The sequence below is a fragment of the Felis catus genome, chromosome F1 (genome assembly GCF_018350175.1).
Source record: "Felis catus isolate Fca126 chromosome F1, F.catus_Fca126_mat1.0, whole genome shotgun sequence".
Lineage (NCBI taxonomy): Eukaryota > Metazoa > Chordata > Mammalia > Carnivora > Felidae > Felis > Felis catus.
Window position 1 is genome coordinate 57619269 of NC_058384.1, and position 22571 is coordinate 57641839.

General features: G+C 44.7%; 1 protein-coding gene across 4 annotated transcripts in view; it reads left to right on the plus strand.

Moving 5' to 3' along the window:
• Positions 1 to 22365, plus strand: part of MTARC2 (mitochondrial amidoxime reducing component 2) — a 38947-nt gene extending 16582 nt beyond the window's left edge. The window contains exons 5-9 of one of the 4 annotated variants that reach the window (XR_006591596.1): positions 9658 to 9719; positions 9807 to 9878; positions 11631 to 11761; positions 11932 to 12054; positions 21481 to 22365. Coding sequence is in view for 3 of the 4 variants with exons in the window: in XM_023247231.2 (XP_023102999.1) it covers positions 9658 to 9719; positions 9807 to 9878; positions 11631 to 11757 (261 nt within the window). In the remaining variant the exon portion in view is untranslated. The remainder of the gene's footprint in view (positions 1 to 9657; positions 9720 to 9806; positions 9879 to 11630; positions 11762 to 11931; positions 12055 to 21480) is intronic. The other 3 variants (XM_023247231.2, XM_023247232.2, XM_023247233.2) reach the window with 3 other exon arrangements.
• Positions 22366 to 22571: the final 206 nt, after the last annotated feature.

Genomic DNA, 22571 nt, shown 5'->3' on the forward strand with positions numbered 1-22571 from the left:
GAGAATCTTGAGCAGGCCCCACAGCACTGCCAGCCTGGAGCCCGACGTGGGGCTGGAACTCACAAACCGGGAGATCACAGTCTGAGCCGAAATCAAGAGTTGGACGCTTTACCAACTGAGCCACCCAGGCACCCCAAGACTTTTTTTTTAGAGCAGTTACAGGTTAACAGTAAAATGGAGAGGAAATTGTGAAGATTTCCCATAGACTCCCTGCCCCCACATATGCACAGCCTCCTTCATTAGCAAAGTTGCTCACCAGAATGATACATTTTTTTTTTTTTTACTAAGGATGGACCTACACTGACACATCATGGTCACACAAAGTCCACAGTTCACCTGAAGGTTCTCTCTTGCTGTGGTACATCCTGCGGGTCAGGACAAATGTATAATGACACCCCCAAGACTGTAAAACTTGCAAGTGTTTTCACTGCCCTAAAAATCCTTTGTGTTCTGCCTGTTCACCTTCTCCCCGCCCCACCCCCACACCTCTGGCAACCACTGAGCTTTTTATAGTCTCTGCAGTTTTGCCTTTTCTCCAATGTCCCATGTTTGGAATCCTACAGTATGTAGATTTCTCATATTGGCTTGTTTCGCTTGGTGATAACGCATTTAAGATTCCTCCGTGTCTTTTCATGGTTTAATAGCTCATTTCTTTTTAGCGCTGAATAATTTTCTGTTGTCGGAACGTACCGCAGTGTGACGTATCCATTCACCTACTGAAGGATATCTTGGTTCCTTCCGAGTTTCGGCAGTTATGAGATGTCATGTTTCACGTTGGTTCAGGGTGAGAAATGTTCGGTAGTCATCGAAGAAGGTAGTGTTTTCACCTCTCTTTTTTTTTTTTTTAAACTTTTAACTTTTATTTATTTTTGAGACAGAGAGAGACAGAGCATGAATGGGGGAGGGTCAGAGAGAGAGGGAGACACAGAATCTGAAACAGGCTCCAGGCTCTGAGCTGTCAGCACAGAGCCCGACGCGGGGCTCAAACTCACGGACTGTGAGATCATGACCTGAGCCGAAGTCGGCCGCTTAACCGACTGAGCTACCCAGGTGCCCCTTCACCTCTCTTATGGAGCTGTAGAAGCTGAGACTCGGAGAAGTTGAGTTACTCGCCTCACGTCGCCTAACTGGCCTGTGGCCGGTGACGATTTGTGCTGTGGCATAATGTTCTTTGGCAGAAAGAAGTTAAGCCCAAATCTCATGTTCATGGACTTTGCTAGAAACAAGCTGAAAGCCCCAAACAGTCATTTTTCTTTCTGAATGAATGAAAAGCACCAAGACAAGGCCTGAGGAATGTGGGTGCGGATTCAGGGGCCACACTCAGCCCCCCTTAGGCGATTCCTGCTTGCCTTTCAAGTGAGGGGACCCATGCCCTCGTCTGGGCTGCTTTCCTGACCTGCCCATTTTGTTAGGAGCCTCAAGCAAGGCCCTTGCACAAGCCTGTCCTTATTTACAAAAGCCAAAATGATGAAAAGGGAGACAGGACTCCTGGGTAGGGGGCAGAGTAACCCACGTTTCTAAAGGATTTGCTAGTGGAGTCGGTACCTTTACTTAAGGAGAGCTCCTTACGCATTTGCCTTTTTGTTTACATCTCAGTAACTTGAGGTGTTTACTCTAGACACGTTTAGGGTCCGGAAAAGGGGGAGCTGAAGAATGGAAAGCCAAATCCTAGGCCTTCAGCTCCTTTCCGATCACCACGAAATGAGAATACCTCTGTGGGATTCCGCATGGCCCCACACTGCTTCGTCCTCCACTGCACCCACCGGGCAAATGAAACACCCCCTGGGAAGCCCATGGCCGGGAAGATGAGCGGATGTTGGCTAAGAAGGAATGTGTTGAGGTCTTCCTGGGCAGCTGTTTCCAAACTGGCTACACATCACATTGGAGGGGTTTACACAGGCCCGATGCTGGGTCCCTGGGGCGGCCTGGGCAGAGGAGCCTTTAAGGCCCCCCTGATGATTGCAGCCTGCAGCCAGGCTGCAGAGCCCCTGGCCTGGGGTCTTCCTGGGAGCAAGGTAATTACAGGAGCTGCAAGTGGTTATGGAGACCAGGGGGGGCCACTCTGTGAGCTTGACCTTACTCCTCTCTGAGCACTCTTTCTGATTTTATTAAGAGGTTTTTTTTAACGTGTGTTTATTTTTGAGAGAGAGAGACAGAGCATGAGCGGGGAAGGGGCAGAGAGAGAGGGAGACACAGAATCCGAAGCGGGCTCCGGGCTCTGAGCTGTCGGCACAGAGCCCGACGCGGGGCTCGAACCCACAAACCGCGAGATCATGACCTGAGCTGAAGTCGGACACTTAACAGACTGGGCCACCCAGATGCCCCTGTTTTCTGATTTTAAAGTTGACAAATTTTGCTAACGGATTTTAAAGGTTCTTTGCAGCCCTAATGTTGTATAATTTCTTTTGTCTTTTTCTTCTGTTAGGCTGTGTGTGTGTGTGTGTGTGTGTGTGTGTGTGTGAGAGAGAGAGAGAGATCAGTAAAGGCACTTTATCACAAATATCTCTCAAACCTCTCCAATATGACCTCTTTCTTGGCTTTTTTTGTTTTAAACACTTCCTTTGTATATTCTACGTTCCATTTTTTTTTTTTTTATAAGTGAGCACGTTTAATCTTTCTAACAATCACATGAGGTTGGTTTCTCAAGATCTCCTTCACTGTCTTTTTCTTACTCATCCCTGGTCCTGAATGAGCAAACCTTTAAACTGTTGAACTGAATTAGGGGCGGGGATCTAGCTACCGAATCATGTTTAATATATTTTACCTGTGCCTGTAGATATGTTAACTTTTCAGATCACGAAGGAAATAAAAGCCTTCAATGACAAAAGTACGTGGGTATTCCCTTTGAGCAGGTATGATCCCACAGACATAACACATTTATGCATCACAGGTAAGGTACTTATCTTAAAATGGAAGTCTACTTACCGTACAGGGTTACGTTGGTTTCAGGTGCACAAAATCGTGGTCCAGCAATTCTGCGTTTTAGTGCTCACCACGATCAGGGTAGTCACAGTGCAACATTATTTCTGTAGTTTTAACTGTATTCCCTACGTTGTACTGTTCATTTCTGTGGCTGAATTATTTTGTAACCGGAAGTTTGTATCTCTTAATCCCCTTTACTTCTTTCACCCATCCCCTCCCGAACCGTGAGATCATGACATGAGCTGAAGTCAGATGCTTCATTGACTGAGCCACTGAGGAGTCCCTATTTTTTTTTTTTATATTGCACATGGGTGAAATCGTATGTATTTGTCTTTCTCTGTCTGACTTATCTCACTTAGCTCTAGGTCCGTCCATGTTGTGGTAAATGGCAAGATCTTTTTTGTGGCTGAGTAATATTCCATTGTAAACGTATACTACCTCTTTTGTGACCATTCATGTATTGATGGACGCTTGGGCTGCTTCCGGATCTTGGCTACTGTAAATAATGCCGTGATGAACATAGGGGTGCATGTATCTTTTTGAATCAGTGTTTTCATATTCTCTGGGTAAATACCCAGTATTGGAATTATTGGATCATATGGTAATTCTATTTTTAATTTTTTTATTATTACTTTAATTAAAATTTAAAAAAATGCTTATTTATTTATTTTTTTAATCTTTATTTTTTTTGAGAGAGAGACAAGAGTGTGAGCAGGGGAGGAGCAGAGAAAGAGGGAGACACAGAATCCGAAGCAGGTTCCAGGCCCCAAGCTGTCAGCACAGAGCCCGACGCGGGGCTCCAACTCACAAACCATGAGATCGTGACCTGAGCCGAAGTCAGACATTCAACCGACTGAGCCACCCGGGCGCCCCATGTTTATTTTTTGAGAGAAAAAGAGAGAGAGAGAGTGAGCAGGGGAGGGGCAGAGAGAGAGGGAGACACAGAATCCAAAGCAGGCTCCAGGCTCCGAGCTGTCAGCACAGAGCCTGACGCGGGGCTCGAACCCACAAACCTCGAGATCTTGACCCTAGCCGAAGTTGGACGCTCAACCGACTGAACCACCCACGCACCCCTTCTAGTTTTAATTTTTTAAGGAACCTCCACACTGCTTTCCACAGTGTCTGCACCAGTTTGCGTTCCCTCCAACAGTGCACGGGGGTTCCTCTTTCTCTGTATCCTCGAAGAGTGGCCATTTGCTCTAAAAGCTACCCTAGAGAATAGCCCACAAATACAGATGCTGAGGTAGTGATGATGGAAGAATACTGGAGGTAGGAGTCATCTGGGGGACTCCCCCCCCCCCACTCATCCCCCTCTCTCGTCTGCTGGAGGATTGTGAGTCTCAGTGTGGGCCGTGGGTGCTGAAGAGCAGTTCAAAGCCCCCAGGCTGCTGCCTTTGGGAATGGAACCGGTGGCTGCTTCTCCCCAACTCTGCTATTGGTGGGTGTGGGGCCCCTTAGCATCCGTCAGGAGCTGAGCCTGAGGGGAGACTGGGGTCTCTCACGTCCACGAGGCACTGGAAACCTCGTGGTTCTCACCTCCCTGAGAGGAGCCTGGGACAGGTTCAGCCGCATCAGCCCCGAAGAGTATCCAACCCAGTGCATGCACCTCAGAGATGCACAAACAGCCAGGATTCAGGGTCTCCCCTCTCCACTTTTTTTTTTTAATTTTTTTTTTCTTCAACGTTTTTTATTTATTTTTGGGACAGAGAGAGACAGAGCATGAACGGGGGAGGGGCAGAGAGAGAGGGAGACACAGAATCGGAAACAGGCTCCAGGCTCCGAGCCATCAGCCCAGAGCCTGACGCGGGGCTCGAACTCACGGACCGCGGGATCGTGACCTGGCTGAAGTGGGACGCTTAACCGACTGCGCCACCCAGGCGCCCCTCCCCTCTCCACTTTCGTAGCTTGTGGCTGCCGTTGCTTCCGTTCGGCGGCCTCCAGGGAATGGAAGCTAGCTTGGCAGAAAGGCTGAGGCTTCCGTCCCGCCCTTCTGCCTGGATTTCCCCAAACAACGAATTCCTCCTGGCACATTTATTATGCATGGAGGTTTACAGGAGTGTGTCTCCTTTGATTCTGTAGGAACATACACCAGCCAGCGTGTAACAGGAGGAGACTTACACTTTCAGGATAAAACGCGCTGCGTCTCCACCCAGTGTTCTGCAGCATACACGAGAAAGCCTCGGAGAGAATCTGGAACCCGGGCTGCAGAGATGGGGAAAGGTTTTCAATGATTCAATTCAAGAATCTTTTTCAGATAAAGTTAAATTTTTTTTTTTTTTTTTTTTTTTTTTTGGCACAAAGGTAATCTCTTAAGTGTGGCTTACTCTGGGGACGCCTGGGTGACTCAGTCGATTAAGTGTCTGACGTAAGCCCAGGTCATGATCTCACAGTTTGTGGGTTCAGGCCCTGCCTCGGGCTCTGTGCTGACAGCTCGGAGCCTGGAGCCTGCTTCGGATCCTGTGTCTCCCTCTCTCTCTGCCCCTCCCCTGCTTGCACTCTGTCTCTCTCTCTCTCTCTCTCTCTCTCAAAAATAAATAAACATTAAAAAAAATTAAAAAAAAAAAAAGAACCACTTCCTCTGTGGTTCTGTATTAGTGTATCTTTGAACTCTGCAATGACTCACTTAGCCATTTCTTTGTGATTGAGCCTGTAGGTGGTTTTCCATTTCCCCTTACGTAATTAATAAGCAGCTTTGTAAAACAGTCTTTGTCTACATTTCTCAACTGATTCTTAAGAAAGGCTGACTCAGAATTTTATTATTTATTTGTTAAAAATACCGTTTAATGTTTATTTTTGAGAGAGAGCAAGTAGGGGAGGAACAGACAGAGGGAGACACAAAGTCCGAAGCAGGCTCCAGGCTCCGAGCTGTCAGCACAGAGCCCGACAAAGGGTTGGAACTCACGGACCATGAGATCGTGACCTCAGTTGAAGTTGGACACTTAACTGACTGAGCCACCCGGGCGCCCTTAAGTCAGAACTTTCAAGACTTTCCGTATATATTGCCAAATTGCTTTGCAGAAGCATACCGATCATACCAACTTATGTTCCCACAAGCTGAGCAGAAGAGCGCCTTTTTTCTTATGCCCCTGCCAGCATCGGTGCCTGTAATCCTTACTAAATCTGCTAAGTGAAAAGTCGCATCTCATGTAAATTGCTAATTCCTAGTGTATGGCATCTTGTGTTAGTCGGTGAAGGAAGTTTGGCTGTGAGGTGGAGTTTTACTTCAGCTAAGGAAACTTGTTCCCTGCAAGTTTACACATTGGCCTAGATTCTGGAACACTCATGCTTGCAACAGACGTTTATTGAGGGTTTACTGGGTGCTCGTCTCTAAGATAGATGCTGAAATTACAGAAATGAAGTCACTGTGTCTGACTGCAGGGGTCTCAGGACGAAGCAGGATCAAGGGCTCAGTAGCTGGATGGTTGAGGTACAGATAAGGGCTGAGATGTGTAACCACACTCGAGGGAGCCCAGAGAAAGGGACACTCCGTGCGTGGTGTGTGTGTGTGTGTGTGTGTGTGTGTGTGTGTGTGTGTAGGAAGAATGCCACAGGCTTTCTTTTTAAAAAAATTTTTTAATGCTTATTTATTTATTAAAAAAATTTTTTTTAATGTTTTTATTTATTTTTGAGATAGAGACAGAGCATGAGCAGGGGAGGGGCAGAGAGAGAGACACAGAATCTGAAACAGGCTCCGGGCTCTGAGCTGTCAGCACTGAGTCTGTTGCAGGGCTCGAACTCACAGACCATTATAAGCTCATGACCTGAGGTGCCCCAATGCTTATTTATTTTTGAGAGAGAGAGAGAGAGAGAGAGAGAGAGAGAGAGAGAGAGAGAGAAAAGAGAGGCTGTGGGGGGGGGGAGGGGCAGAGAGAGAGAGACACACACACACACACACACACACACACACACACACACACACAGAATCCTAAGCAGGCTCCCGGCTCTAGGCTCTGACCTTTCAGCACAAAGCCCGACACAGGGCTCAAACTCACAAACCATTAGATCATAACCTGAGACAAAGTTGCACACTTAACCGACTGAGCCACCCAGGCACCCCTAACTTTATGCATTCTCAATTCACACTAATTTTAATAAGGGGGTCTTATTATTTTCATCTAAGAAGTGAGTTACTAATTACATTTAAACTTGCTTAGTGTTTTTTTTACTGTAAGTAACCCTTTGCACCCAAAATGCCAGCCATGATCAGATTAGGATGAGAGTGATGTTATTATATAAAGTCATTAATATTTTCATAGGTGATTAGAACTGGGGAGCCTCAGACAACTTCTGTGAATGCAGACAGTATGTTATTCTAAACTGGGTCCTGCAGTTCTCTAAGAGTGAAAGAGCAAGATTGAATCTGTTTTATTAAGCTAGGAACCCCAGCTGAACTGTTCAGACTTTCCTGCCTCATATCATAGTCGTGAGGTAGAGTTTCCACAGATCTGTGGCTTAAAATACGAAATTCACCATCCCTTGTACGAAGGCATTGGAGGGGAGGTACTTGAGGGCGAGCAACCCTCTGGGAACCCATGGGCTCACATTCTTTGGGCCGCAGCACCCTCGTGTGGCCAAGTGTGGCCAAATCCATCCTTTTGGGCTGCCCCCAGGCCAGGGTAGCACCGCGCCCATCACTTACCTGTGCAGAGGCCATATTACTGGTCACGCTCCTGGTGGGGGGTGGTGGTGGAAGGTGGGGGGAGTGGGGGAGGTAAGGGGGGGTAGGGGTCACATTCTGCCAGGTGAGCCACCTGTTCTGATTGTCTTGCAGTTTTGCTGTTCGCATGGGGCACATAATAGGGTACAGAGATTCTGTTTGTTACCTGGTGATCCTTGCCTTTTACGAGGGCTGTGTAGTTCATCCGTCGACTGCTGGTTTGGAACACAGACTTTATTTTTTTTAATTTTTTTTTAACGTTTTATTTATTTTTGAGACAGGGAGAGACAGCATGAACAGGGGAGGGTCAGAGAGAGGGAGACACAGAATCTGAAACAGGCTCCAGGCTCTGAGCTGTCAGCACAGAGCCCAACGCGGGGCTCGAACTCACGGACCGCGAGATCATGACCTGAGCCGAAGTCGGCCGCTTAACCGACTGAGCCACCCAGGCGCCCCGGGAACACAGACTCTATTTCCTCACAGCACTGCTTTCATAAATGGTGGGTGGGAACCCAGGGCATCCACAGAGACCGCTTTACGTCAGCTGTGCTCGTATCCTGTAGGAGATTTGTGAGGTGGAAAGACCCCATTAGGTACTGGAGTGCCTTTCCTGTGTTTGCTAAGTCACCCCGCTAGGCCTGGGCGGTTAATGCACCCCTGCAAGAGCGCCAGAGCATGACTGGAACCTGGTTATCGGGTGGAAGAGGAAACATTGCGTGTTAGTCCCTCCCCACTGCTCTGCCCTGCCTCCAGCAGAAACGCTCATGTCCCCTGAGGGGGAGTAAAGGACCAGATGAGACGAAATGATGCCTCATTTCCTTACCTGGAGACTGACTTCTCACCAAATCCCTTGGACCTATGGCTTCCAAACCTCACTTGGGTTGAGAGCAGGAAACAAGTTCTCAAGGGACATTCTTATCGCATGTGATGCAATAACAGATGGCTCCTGTTAGCAAGAGAGTCCTATAACATGCCCTCGTTATACGTGTGTGCTGTGTGTGTGTGTGTGTGTGTGTGTGTGTGTGTATGAGTATGTATATCTATGTATATATAATGTCATCTGTATGATCTCCATCTGTGTGTATATACATGTACATATGTGTGTGTGTAGACGGGTGGATAGAGACAGAGATTGATTCACAAGCTGGGTGGTTAGAAGCCCTGCCCTCAGAATCTGAAGTTTTCAAGCCTAGAGAACATTTTGCAATCTCTGCAGGTCCGTGTTTCTTTGTGCAAAATGGGGATCATAATAGTTCCTTCTTTAAAGTTGTGAGGATTTACTAAAGCCTCGAGGCAGATGTCGGCACTACCCACTGTTCAAGAGCGGGGAAGCAAGGCAGGGCCCGTGACTGTGGACTCTGCCCACACTCCCCGCCCCCAGGGCAGGCTGCCTCTCCGTGGATGTGGAAGTGTTGAATGTGTGAATCTCAAAACTGACTTCCCTTGGGTGATGTCCCACTTGTCAAAGAACCATCAGATTTTTTTAAATGTTTAATGTTTATTTATTTTTGAGAGAGAGAGAGAGGGGGGCAGAGGGGCAGAGAGGGGAGGGGCAGAGAGAGAGGGAGACACAGAATCTGAAACGGGCTCCAAGCTCTGAGCTGTCAGCACAGAGCCCGATGTGGGCTCGAACTCACAAACCGTGAGATCATGGCCTGAGCCGAAGTCGGATACTTAACCAACTGAGCCACCCAGGTGCCCCCAAAGAACCATCAGATTTTAACTTGGCTTCCACTGTAGCTTAGCTATTAAGGACAAAGTGGGATTGTCTTGCAAGTTATACGTTTCTCATTATATATCAATAAGTTGCCCTTCTAGTTCGCTTATGATTCTCATGGCCAACTGCCCCCCAAATTAGGTCTGTTCTTGCCGTACTGATAGAGTCCGGTTTCTGAGACCGGGAGTGAGGAGCTGGATCCTGGACTCACCGATGTGCTGTGTTCCCTTGCGTCCCTTTGGGACATGTTTCTTGGTGTCTTGCTCGCTGCCTTCTTCTTGTTTCATAGTTGGTAGCAGCCAAAGAATAAACTGCTTTGAAGACTAATGAAATCACAAGATGACCTATCCTTTCCTCTTAGGATACCTGGGATGAGCTCCTCATTGGCAGCGTAGAGATGAAAAAGGTTTTGGCTTGCCCCAGGTAAGTGTTCTCTCAAGAGTCAACCTCTGGGGTGTGGCACGTTCATTGGCTTGTGGCTCTACCTAGCTCTTGGTTTTTGAATGACAGGTGCATTTTGACCACTGTAGACCCAGATACCGGAGTGATAGACAGGAAGGAGCCACTGGAAACCCTGAAGAGGTAAACAGCAATGTGTCCAATGTACTTTTAATATTATCCCCGTCCTAGAATTACCTGTGGGTGTAGGTGCCCTGTGTGAGCACCTTTCACTCCACCTTCTGTTTGGTATGTGTCTGTTAGTGGAAGTTGCCTCCTCTTTTTTTTTTTTTTAACGTTTATTTATTTTTGAGACAGAGAGAGACAGAGTGTGAACAGGGGAGGGGCAGAGAGAGAGGGAGACAGAATCTGAAACAGGCTCTAGGCTCTGAGCTGTTAGCACAGAGCCCGACACGGGGCTCGAACTCACAGACCGTGAGATCATGACCTGAGACGCTTAACCGACCGAGCCACCCAGGCGCCCCGTGCCTCGTCTTTTTTTATGGAGTAATCTTCTAGTACTTTTGGCAATTTTTTTTTAAGTTTATTTATTTATTTTGATAGAGCGCACAAGCAGGGGAAGGGCAGAAAGAGAGAGGGGGAGAGAGAATCCCAAGCAGGCTCCTCACTGTCAGGACACAGCCCGATTCGGGGCTCAATCTCACAAACCGTGAGATCATGACCTGAGCCGCTATCAAGTTTATATATTTATTTTGAGAGAGAGACAGCCAGCAGGGGAGGGGTAAAGAGAGAGGGAGAGAGAGAATGCCAAGCAGGTTCCAAGCTGCCAGCCCAGAGCCTGACGTGGGGTTTGAACTCACAAAACCGTGAGATCGTGACCTGAGCAGAAGCCAGAGTCAGACGCTTCACCGACTGAGCCACCCGGGTGCCCCTCTCACATCAATTTTTAATAACATTCAATATGTATTTCTAAATTAAGACCTCAAATACTGTAATTATTTTTGTTTATTAGACTCAACATCAAGGAATGTGAGACTAATTGAAGTTGTATAATGAACTATTAGAAATACTGGAACACAATGAGTTGTCAGTTTGTTTATTGAGGAACTTCTCTTATGGAAGGGTGTTTTGTTTTGATATTTAAGGAATTTGGGTTGACTTTAGTTATAAATGCAGAACGTGTTTTTAAAACTAAGTTAACAGTTTTTGGGGAGGTGTATTCTATTTTGTTTCCCTTTGGTCTGTTTTATTATTTGTTTTCAATGGGTTTAAGTTAGAAGAAGAGGTTAATGATAGACTCCCACTCTTTGGGGTCTATTATTCAAATATACAGTTGTTTTGTTTTTGATTTTTGAGATTCAGTTAGTTTTCTTTAGATAGGGCTTTAAAAAAAAAACTTTGCCAATAGTCAAGCCCCATGCCATTTTTTTTTATTAAAAATTTTTTTAATGTTTATTTGTTTTTGAGAGAGAAAGAGAGTGAGTGGGGAAGGGGCAGAGAGAGAGAGGGAGACGCAGAATTGGAAGCAGGCTCCAGGCTCCAAGCTGTCAGCACAGAGCCCAATGTGGGGCTCGAACCTACGAACTGTGAGATCATGACCTGAGCTGAAGTCGGACGCTTAACCGATTGAGCCACCCAGCCACCCCGTTTATTTATTTTTTAATGTACTACTTATTTTGAGTTATACATACAAGTTTTTTCTTTTTGGCCTCAAGCTGAAGCCAGGGAAAAATTGGTTAGACTCTGAGGATGCTTCTTGAAAAACCAGGATTATGTGTGGTTTGACTAATTGCCCCCAGACTTCTCTGTCCAAGGAGCAGAAAAGGCTTGCTGTTTATTTATAGGTCACCTGAAGATAAAAACCCGAATTCTGTTGAGAGCACTTAGATTCCTATTTCCCTTTTGTGCCTGACGGTGAATTTTTGCTTCTTTCAGCTACCGCCTGTGTGATCCTTCTGAGAAGCAGATCTACAAGTCGTCCCCACTTTTTGGGGTCTATTACTCAGTGGAGAAAGTCGGCAGCTTGAACGTTGGTGACCCCGTGTATCGGATGGTACCGTGACATGGTATGGCGAAGGGCCGGCTTTGCTGCCGGAACGCAGCGCCTCAAAGCCATGGCCACGTTCTCCAGTGTTGACGTGTTTTTATGTTTTGCTGCTTTAACTCTTAGCAGAATGAGCGGTCTGGGTCCTGCTCTTGGGAGTTGGAAAAGTGCCTTTTCTTTTTCTTCCCTCAGCAATCTGATTTAGTCCAACTGGGCTCCTCTCACACTTCCCATTCGCTTATAAAATGCTGACGCAGGAGCCCCAGCAGAAGACAGGTAGATGTTCTCAGTTCATTGAGGAATAAGGAAATAAAGGTGAGCAGGTCACCAGAGTTCTGTATTGATTTTTTTTCTGTCTCTGTTAGTGAAAGGAAGTGCTTCATTATTTAATATCAACTTGGAGAAAAACATTGAATACTTTTTGTAAAATTTATTAAAAGTTTTTTTAAATTTATTTTTAAGAGAGAGAGGGAGAGAGAGAGAGAGGCAGAGTGCAAGTATGGGAGGGGCAGAGAGAGAGGGAGACACAAAGCCTGAAGCAGGCTCCAGGCTCTGAGCTGTCAGCACAGAGCCTGATGTGGGGCTTGAACTCACGAACTGTGAGATCATGACCTGAGCTGAAGTCAGACACTTAACCAACTGAGTCACCCAGCCCCTAAAAAATTTATTTTTAAAATATGATTTAAAGTTTGAAAAGTATCAGTGCATCAAGGTGCCTGGATTCTGAATCGTGAGGCATAACATAATGTTCTCACACTGATTTCATCAGGCCAAATAAAACCTTGATGCCTGGAGCATAATGCCTGACCCCCAAATTATAGAAATAAAGTCATTTGGAAGACTTTCTCGAATGACTCTTCTCAAAAAACCAAACTGAGTTTTGAAAGTTACCTCATGTCTGAAACTCTTGACCATCCTTCTTTCTAATTCTGGCCTGACCTTCTCACCTTCTCGCTTGACAATCATTTTTTTTTTTTAATGTTTATTTTTGATAGACAGAGCATGAGCAGGGGAGGGGCAGAGAGCGATGGAGACACAGAATCTGAAATAGGCCCCAGGCCCTGAGCTGTCAGCACAGAGCCCGATGCGGGGCTTGAACTTACGAACCATGAGATCATGACCTGAGCTGAAGTCAGACCCTTAACCGACTGAGCCACCCAGGTGCCCCTCACTTGACAATCCTTGAGGACAATGTGGGGCAACAGTCCAGACAGTCTAGATCCAGCAGCGGGTAGACTTGGGTTCATGATCCTAGCAGCTCCATTTCCTAACTTGGTTGAGTTATTTAACCTCTTAGCCTTAGTACCCTTATCTGCAAAGTGGGAATACAGATAGTTCTCCCTAAAACAATCAAAGTGATTTTGAGGATTAATTTACATTAAGTTGCAGCATTGCAACAGAAATGTGGGGCATCTCAGGTGGGGGCAGCTAGCATGGGCCAGGAAGGAATTTACCCAGGGAAGAACAAAGGAGGTAGAAGTTTATTGAATACACAGCAAGGGAGCAGGGGCGAGATCCCAAAAGAGGGACTGTCTGCCATGAGGTGGTGGTGGTGGTGGTGGTGGGGCTATAGTTATAGAGCAGAGTGATGGAGTGTGGGGACGTGTGGAATTTCCCCCTTTTTGGCAGTGTTAGGAACTGTGCCCAATTTTAAGTAGATAGTTAGGGCTTAAAGCTTAACGAGCCTGTTTGCATCCAGCTCCGTGTTCGCTGGGGGCCCTTTTGCCTTGTTCAAGTTTCCATAGCTCAAGCCTGTTGCCTAAAAGCAGGCTCTATAAGAAACATAAGAAATGCTCAGTAAATATTAGCCATGATTTTTATTGTCATCATTGCAAAGGGCCTCCTAGGAAGACTGGCAGAAGTCAGCAAAGGGTAAACATTCTTACCAGAATCAGCTCTTCTGAATCTGTCTGTAGTGCCCAGCTGAGAGAGAAAAATACAATTCCACGTTGCCCCTTCCTTTCCAAATCCAAACCTGTTGTTTATAGATCCTTTCTCTCCCAGGGGTAACCATTGCCTTTCTGCTTGTCTTGTTTTGTTTAACTGGTCTTGGCTTTCTGCCTGTCTGGAATTTGGGGTTGTTGGTTCTTTCTTTTAGCTGTCCTTGAGACTGACTCTAGCTTTGGGGAAGGTAATATCCATTGCCCCCTCTTTGAGGACCATCTTTTATCCAAGGGGGGTTATTCAATACTGCCAGAAATACTTCATGTTTATTTATTTTTGAGAGAGAGAGAGTTAGCAAGAGAGCATGGGGTGTGGGGAGGAGCAGAGAGCAAGGGAGACACAGAATCGGAAGCAGTCTCCAGGCTCCGAGCTGTCAGCACAGAGCCTGACACAGAGCTGGAACTCACAATACGCGAGATCATGACCTGAGCTGAAGTTGGATGCTTAACCAACTGAGCCACCCAGGCACTCCTGCCAGAAATATTTAAAATTCAAACTATAAACCAAGAGGGAGAAAAGCAAATTGGGGATAATGTAGTTGGATGCATGGATCAACCCCTACTATCATTTAAGTTGCAATCCAAATTTTTTAAGGAATTGAAAACAGCCGTCCTTATCTGACAGATCTTTTGCAAAATACAAGTCAGCTCTAGAGGCAATTCAAAATTCACCTGTTCCTTTACCAATCCCAAAGCTGTTCCTGTCTATTTCAAAAAGCCTATAAATTATTGGCCTAAGGAAACAAAAGTCCTTGGCAGACCTTCCATTCTTTCTGTGTTCCTTAAAGTTGTACACATCTTATCATGTCTTTGAAATTTAAGCATAGCCCACAATCAGGTACCTGAGACTAAGGGGAGAAAAGAAAAAAGAAGAGAGGCCTTTTTGAGAATACAAACTACTCTAAGGGCACTTGTGCCCAGACTCTAGCAGGCTTCCTTAATTCCAGACACAGATACAAATCTTAAAGCTCTTCGTCAGCAATACTAGTAACTCTAAGGTTTTTACATCTGTGTGTTTTGTGTGTATGTTATGAATGTGACATATTTTCCTACCTCTGGATGGTAGTGCTAAAATTAATTTGTAAAAGAGCTGCATTTGGTTGGTGTGAAGGCAAGCATTCGTAAGGATTGGACATTCTAGAACTCTCAAAAAGATAGAAACTAACCCAAACGTTTTCCTTCACGTGATCTGAGGAAATATTTGGTATTAAAGCTAACCCAAGGTTGTTGGTCTATTAAAATAGACATGTCTTTTAGAGTTATCAATATTAAATATAAAACTTTTGTCCTACTTGAGTTTACTAGCTAAATAAGTACTTGTTATCACTTAGAGGATTTGTAAACAAAAGCATAATAGCTTGGGAGAATGAATGAGTTCTCCTCATGTCTCATAGTTTTTGTGGTTAATCTTTTTCTTTTTTCTGTTTATTAATTTATTTTGAGAGGGAGAGAGCATGAGTGGGGGTGGGGCAGAGAGAGAGAGGGAGAGAGAGAAACCCAAGCAGGCTCCACAGCTGTCGGCATAGAGCCTGATTAGGGGCTCATCCCATGAACCATGAGATCATGACCAGAGCTGAAACCAAGAATCGGACGCTTAATTCTACTCAGCCACCCAGACACCCTTTCGCGGCTAATCTATACATAATTGTTGGGAGCTGTTAAAAAACAAAGTTCAACCAAATAAATTTGAAGATCTAACTAGCTTTATCAGGCAGCAGCCCATCTAGCAAGTAGTGGGGAGCTCCGAGGAGTTGTTCAAAATGGAGGGTTTTTATAGAAATGGTGGGGGTGGGGGGGTGGGCAAGAAAGTTATTAGCAAAAGAAAAGGATAGTTCCAGGCAGGAACAGGAGGTCTTGACATGCAGATCACTTCAGCTTCCTTTGGGGGATGGAGAGGGCCTAGGTGGTGATTCCTTGGTCCCCATCAGAAAATTCCTGACTGATTCATTAAGACTACATTTCTGGGGCAATTAGATTAGGTTTTAAGCCTCAGTCTACTGACTTGAAGCCTTACCCCACGTGGTACCATTTTGGGCCTGTGGTTTTCTTTGTAACAGAGCAAATGACTTAGATATAAATTTGATTTATATATAAATTTAGATATAAATTTGAGATAAGAGCCTGTAGATGCAATTTTTCACAACAGTTCTATATTATGGTGTGTGTACCTACAATTAGTCTCCCCAAATCTTTTTGTAAACTGAAACAAGTTTTGCTAAGTTAAATTTCTTGAGTATCTAGATTATTTCCAAATGAGATAAAATACTGGAACGTTAATGATTAAATCTAGGTTTTATTTACTTTGGCTTTCTTATTACAGAGAAACTAAAAGTAAATTTGGGTCTGTTAATAAGCATGTTTGTGCTTCATTGGAAGGCTGTACTTTGAAAAAGCACATCATGGTGTCTGTTGTCAATCGGATGGGGGCCCCCAAATGCGGAACGAATGATTAGGTGGAAGCTGGTGGAAAGGGCCATGATCAAGAATTCACCTGAGGCAAACAAACAAACAAACAAACAAACAAAACAAAAAAAGAGTTCACCTGAGGCAGAACAAAGGTACAAGTTTATTGAATACACTTCAAGGGGGTAGCAGGAAGGACAGCTGAGGAGAGATCGTCTGCAATGAAGCAGTGGGCTGGGGCTGTTTCTTTTTATTTATTTATTTATTTATTTATTTATTTATTTATTTATTTATTTATTTTTATTTTATTTTTTTGCTGGGGCTGTTTTTATTTATTTATTTTTTATTTTTTTATTTTATTTATTTATTTATTTTTTTTGCTGGGGCTGTTTCTAAAGGGGGAAGAGGAAGAGGTGTGGCGACATGGAATTTTCCCTTTTTCCCTTTTTTGGTACCTGTGCCTGGTTGTAAGTAGCCTATTGGTCAGTTAGGGCTTATGGATATTTCGAGGTGGGTCACCTGATGGGCCTGTCTGTATTCAGCCAGGTGGTCGCTGGGGACCCTTTTGTCTTGCTCTCTCATTCCTGAAAGTGGCCTCTAGGGGCACTTGGGTGGCTCAGTTGGTTAAGCGTGTGACTTTGGCTCAGGTCATGATCTCATGGTTCGTGAGTTCAAGCCCCATATGGGGCTCTCTGCTGTCGGCACGGAGCCCACTTTGGATTCTCTGTCCCCTCTCTCGCTGCCCCTGCCCTGCTCATTTTCTCTCTCTCAAAATTAAATACACATTAAAATAATAATAATAATAATAATGATAATAATAATAATAAAAGGGGCCTCTACTCCCATGTGTCTAGAAATTAAAAAATGTATTGGTAAATTTACATATCTAAAGAACACTGGTGTAACAGTTCATAATTGCTTACTGCTTAATTTTAGTTAACGTTTCTAAAGGTTAAAAATTCGAGTTCATATATATAATTAAAGTTACTAAAATTAATAAGAGAACATCTCCATATGCCAGGAATGTAGGATGTGTTTTCAGTAACAGAAGGTATAAGAAATAGAAATCTATTTTTTTTGTTGAGGGAAAAGAAAATAATTTTGTCCTAAGGTGAGGCTCATTGTTTAAAGAAGAAAAACATAGCACAAAACCAAAATGTAAAAAATAATAGTAACGATAAAGTTGTAGAAGGTTTGTGGAAAAGGAGTCCTTGAAAAGGAATTTTAATGTGGTCAACCTGGCTAACATTAAAATTAATTTATTTACAAATAAGTTTTATTTATTTATTTAAAAAAAAATTTTTTTTAATTTATTTTTGGGACAGAGAGAGACAGAGCATGAACGGGGGAGGGGCAGAGAGAGAGGGAGACACAGAATCGGAAACAGGCTCCAGGCTCTGAGCCATCAGCCCAGAGCCTGACGCAGGGCTCGAACTCACGGACTGCGAGATCGTGACCTGGCTGAAGTCGGACGCTTAACCGACTGCACCACCCAGGCGCCCCTTTAAAAAAATTTTTTTAATGTTTATTTATTTTTGAGACAGAGACAGAGCATGAACAGGGGAGGGGCAGAGAGAGAGGGAGACACAGAATCCGAAGCGGGCTCCAGGCTCCGAGCTGTCAGCACAGAGCCCGACGCGGGGCTCGAACTCACGGACCGTGAGATCATGACCTGAGCCGAAGTCGGACGCCTAACCGACTGAGCCACCCAGGCGCCTCTACAAATAAGTTTTAATATCAAAACTAAGTTGGTGCAAAATTAGAATTTGGGGTTTTCTGTCTGTTAAAAAGACAAAGTTTTTCTTTTTTCCCCCTGGACTTTTGGTCTGCTTAAGTCTTTTTGAGCTGGAACATTCCTAACAGATTTGCTAAGAAACTAATTGGACTTATCTGATACGTCACATTGCATGAGAAGCATTGTCAAATAAGCAGTAATACTAAGCCTTCTTTATGTTGCATTGTAAAATTGTGGCAAGTGGGTGAGGTCCATTGTTCTTCTGGAAAAAAACAAAAAGGCCCCTCATTGCCAGGCTTTTGCCACCTTGACGTCCTTACAGCATGGCAGCGGTCTGCTCCTGACGTAGGAAAATGAAGGCGGGCACACAGTGGGTGTAGACAAAATGAACAGTTGGAATTATGGGAAACCCAAGAAGGCCGCTTGGTTCTCCCTGGCTCCCTGACCAGCCCCATGTTTCAGCTTTTGCGTTCTTTCACCCACCATAGTACATTTAAGATGACTCCAATTACACACAGACGTTGGTGGAGAGACATCTATAAAACTGCAGAAGTCTGAAATAAAACAAAACAAAATGAAACCGTTTTCATTCCCAGAGACCCCAGACCTCCCTCTCTCTAGACCCTTTGCGCACCTGTACCTTGGAATCATTCGACGGCCAGTCGGTATGGGTTATCAGTATGCCCCTTCAGAAAAGGACCAAAGAGGGTGATAGACTTGAAGTATGTAAATCTCGAGTGTGTGACTATCACAGAGAAAAAGCAAAAACAGCGGACCTGTGAATGCCGCACAGAGGGTCAACAGAAGGTTCGAGAACTACAGAGCACAGCCGACAGTGGTGCAAATTCCTTAAATTTTGAGCACAACTCTGTTAAGCTGAGGGTCTGATCAAGAAGGGGGAATTGTAGGGACGCCTGGGTGACTCAGTCGGTTAAGCGTCCGACTTCGGCTCAGGTCACGATCTCACCATCCGTGAGTTCAAGCCCCACGTCTGGCTCTGGGCTGATGGCTCAGAGCCTGGAGCCTGTTTCCGATTCTGTGTCTCCCTCTCTCTCTGCCCCTGCCCCGTTCATGCTCTGTCTCTCTCTGTCTCAAAAATAAATACACGTTAAAAAAAAAAAATTAGGGGCGCCTGGGTGGCGCAGTCGGTTAAGCGTCCGACTTCAGCCAGGTCACGATCTTGTGGTCCGTGAGTTCGAGCCCCGCATCAGGCTCTGGGCTGATGGCTCAGAGCCTGGAGGCTGTTTCTGATTCTGTGTCTCCCTCTGTCTCTGCCCCTCCCCCGTTCATGCTCTGTCTCTCTCTGTCTCAAAAATAAATAAACGTTGAAAAAAAAATTTTTAAGAAATAAAAAAAAAAATTAAAAAAAAATTAAAAAAAAGAAGGGGGAATTGTTAACAAGAAAACCACAGCCCCACAATGGCTTCACTTAGGTTAAGGTTTCAAGTCAGTAAACCAAGACTTACTGTATAACCTGACTGCAGTTTCAACCCCCCAGGAATGTAATTTTTAACCAGGCAACGTGGAATTTCCTGGTCAGTAGCAGCAAATTGCTGGATAGACCCCTTGCCTAAACAGCACATTCCTTGCTCATAAAGTCCTTCCCTCCCCTCCCCTTCCCTCCCCTCCCCTCCCCTCCCCTTCCCTCCCCTCCCCTCCCCTCCCCTCCCCTCCCCTTCCCTCCCCTTCTCTCCCCGTCCTCTTTCTTTCTTTCTTTCTTTCTTTCTTTCTTTCTTTCTTTCTTTCTTTCTTTCTTTCTTTCTTTCTCTCTCTCTCTCTCTCTCTCTCTCTCTCTCTCTCTCTCATCTTCTCTCTGCCTTTAAAAACCTTCCTTTTGTTTAGCACAGGGCCCCTCTACTTGCTAGATGTGATGTTGCCTGATTTATGAATCATTTAATAAAGTCGATCAGATCTTCCAGTTCACTCAGTTAAATTTTGCTCTTTAACACACGCGTGGGGTGGACTGGAGCCAAGAGGGGATGTGAAGGGCCAAGCAGGGGTGACGGCGTAAGACGTACGCAGGGTGCACGCTGTGGGTGTGGTGAGGGATGTGTGAGTGCCCAGACCCTTCACGTGACAGAGATGCTGTTGGCCACTGGGCCCCAAGCTCCCTTTCAGCTTTATTATCCAGCACTGCCCCCCGCCCCCCGCCCCTACACACCACAGGCACTTGTCCTGCCGTCCATGCCCCAGAAGCATAGAGAACTTTTTTCTCTGCTGGGCATTTCTGTTTGGCTTTAAAAATAATGGTAACGTTACTTATCTACTTTGTGAGCCTACTATGGTTTTTGCATTCTGAATCCTTAATATGACAGGTTGATTAAAGCTTTACAAAAATAGCAGTTAATATTTGCACTGGGGTTACTTATCCATTTAAAATTTAAAACTTAATTATATAAGAGTTTACCTGTTCCATTATGAATGCAATACATGTTCCTCATGGTGGATTTAGAAAATACCAGCAAAGTTGAGGAAAGAAATCACCCCGTGTCACTGTTTAAAAATTTTATTCTGGAGGCGCCCGGGTGGCTCAGTTGGTTAAGAGTCCGACTCTTGATCTTGGGTCAGGTCATGATTTCATGGTGTGTGGGATCGAGCCCCACGTTGGGCTCTGTGCTGACAGTGTGGATTCTGCTTGGGATTCTCTCTCTGTCTACCCCTGCCCCACTCTCTCTCTCATAAAAATTTTTTTTTTTAATTCTGGTTTTTTTTTGTTTGTTTAATGTAGCCATAATTTGTGTGTGTGTGTGTGTGTGTGTGTGTGTGTGTGTGTATGTAATGTGTACATATAATTCATAATATATGCATGTATAATATATATCATACAGATATATATTGTATATCATATGTGTATGCAGATATATATCATACATATATGATAAATATATGCAGAAGTATGTATCATACACATTTCCAGAGACCTCCAGCCTTTTCAAAGGTCATTCTGATGGCTTCATAGCATTACGTTGTAGAAATAAATAAGCACCATTTTAGAGTATTTGACACTGGGACTACATCCAATTTTGTTGTAAATAATATTATAATATATATCTTTGTATGCAGAGTCACTTTCAAATCAAGTTTTCTGTAAGGTAGATTGCTAAAGTGGAATTATTGACTTGTGGGAAACAGACATATTCTTTAACATCTTGACTAATGGCTTTCTTTTTAATGTTTTTAAAATTGTTGTCTTAATGTTTATTTATTTTTTGAGAGAGAGAGAGTGCAAGCTGGGGAGGGGCGGAGAGAGAGGGAGTCACAGAATCTGAAGCAGGCTCCAGGCTCCGAGCTGTCAGCACAGAGCCCAACGCGGGGCTCGAACCCACGGAGTGTAAGATCATGACCTGAGCGGAAGTCAGATGCTTGACCGACTGAGCCACCCAGGCGCCCTTTGACTAATGGCTTTCAAAAGTGTTCTTCCCTCGTGTGCCACCTCATGTCATGTGAGAGAGATCCGGGCTCTGGGCCCTTGCCAGAACTGGGCGGGCCACTCAGTCTTAATAGGCTGCTCTTTTCCATGAAGGTAATTTGGCCCGGGACAAACGGGTTCACGTTTCCTGCATTTTAACTATATTGAGTGACTGTTCTGTGAGTGTGTGAGTTATTTATGACCTGTAGGAGAAAAAACCAAATAATCAGAGGTCCTTGTCATTTATTCAGGTTTCCACATCCCGGAGGCTTTGATGAGGACTTTACCGACAGCTGCCAACACCACCTCGGCACGTCCTGTGCTACCCAGCCCTTGACCGTCTTCACCCTGGAGCCGAATCTCTTTGTAACTTTTTGAAGTTACGCATGCTCCACGTTAATGCAGGAAAAGTATTAGAGGTGATTCAGCAATAAGGAGGTATATAGATTGGACGTAATGAGAACTCTTTAAATAAATAAAATTGTCCATGAAATTATTTGGAATGTTGCTCTAGCGATGACACTTTTTAACCCCTGACGTTACTGTTGGTGAGTAAAGAAAGTCTAAAGAATCAGTCAAAAAGCCGCAGATTTCTTTTTCCCACGAGTTTACATCCTCTCCCCTGTCGTTCGTGTTTTTAGGAGAAATGGGAAACAAGATCATTGTTTTCTGATGTGCCTTATACGTGTTCCCACAAATCCTTGATGTTGGCCTTCACACGGCGGTTGAATCCTGTCAACATTTGCTCATGTGTTCTGGACCCCAAATTAGGGAATCGGGTTGTACTTGAGTATGGAAGTTATTTTGTAGATCTTGTTTTCATTTTCGATTAAGCCCTATATAAAAGCAATTTGTCTGTAACCACCAGGTCCACTGCCTGGAATTTCAAGTATGACAAAGAAAACATGGGCTTTTAAAACGAATGGAATGTTGAGAGCAGGCGTGAGGAGCACGAGCGCATTTTTTTAGGTGCAGATAATTTTTAGGTACAAATAATCCGGTGCAAAAAAAAAAAAAAAAAAAAAAGAACTATCTTGGTATGACTAAACAAAAATCCTCACTGAAGTAATGTGTGGATGCGTTAACCCACTTACAGTGTTGGGGTTTATTATTAATAAATGTGAATCTCAGTTGTACTTTCCCTTTGGTATTTCTGAGTCTGCTTCCGTGGCTTTTCTCATTTTATATTAGAATTTCGGTCACCGTCATGCATTTTTCTTGACCCTTTTCTGAGTAGCGTGGCAGAGAGCTTCCTTGCAAAGGAATCAGCGGACTCCACGGACGTTTACCTCCTGCGGTTGGTGGGGGTCGGGGTGCATCGTGAACGACACGATCCACCCGA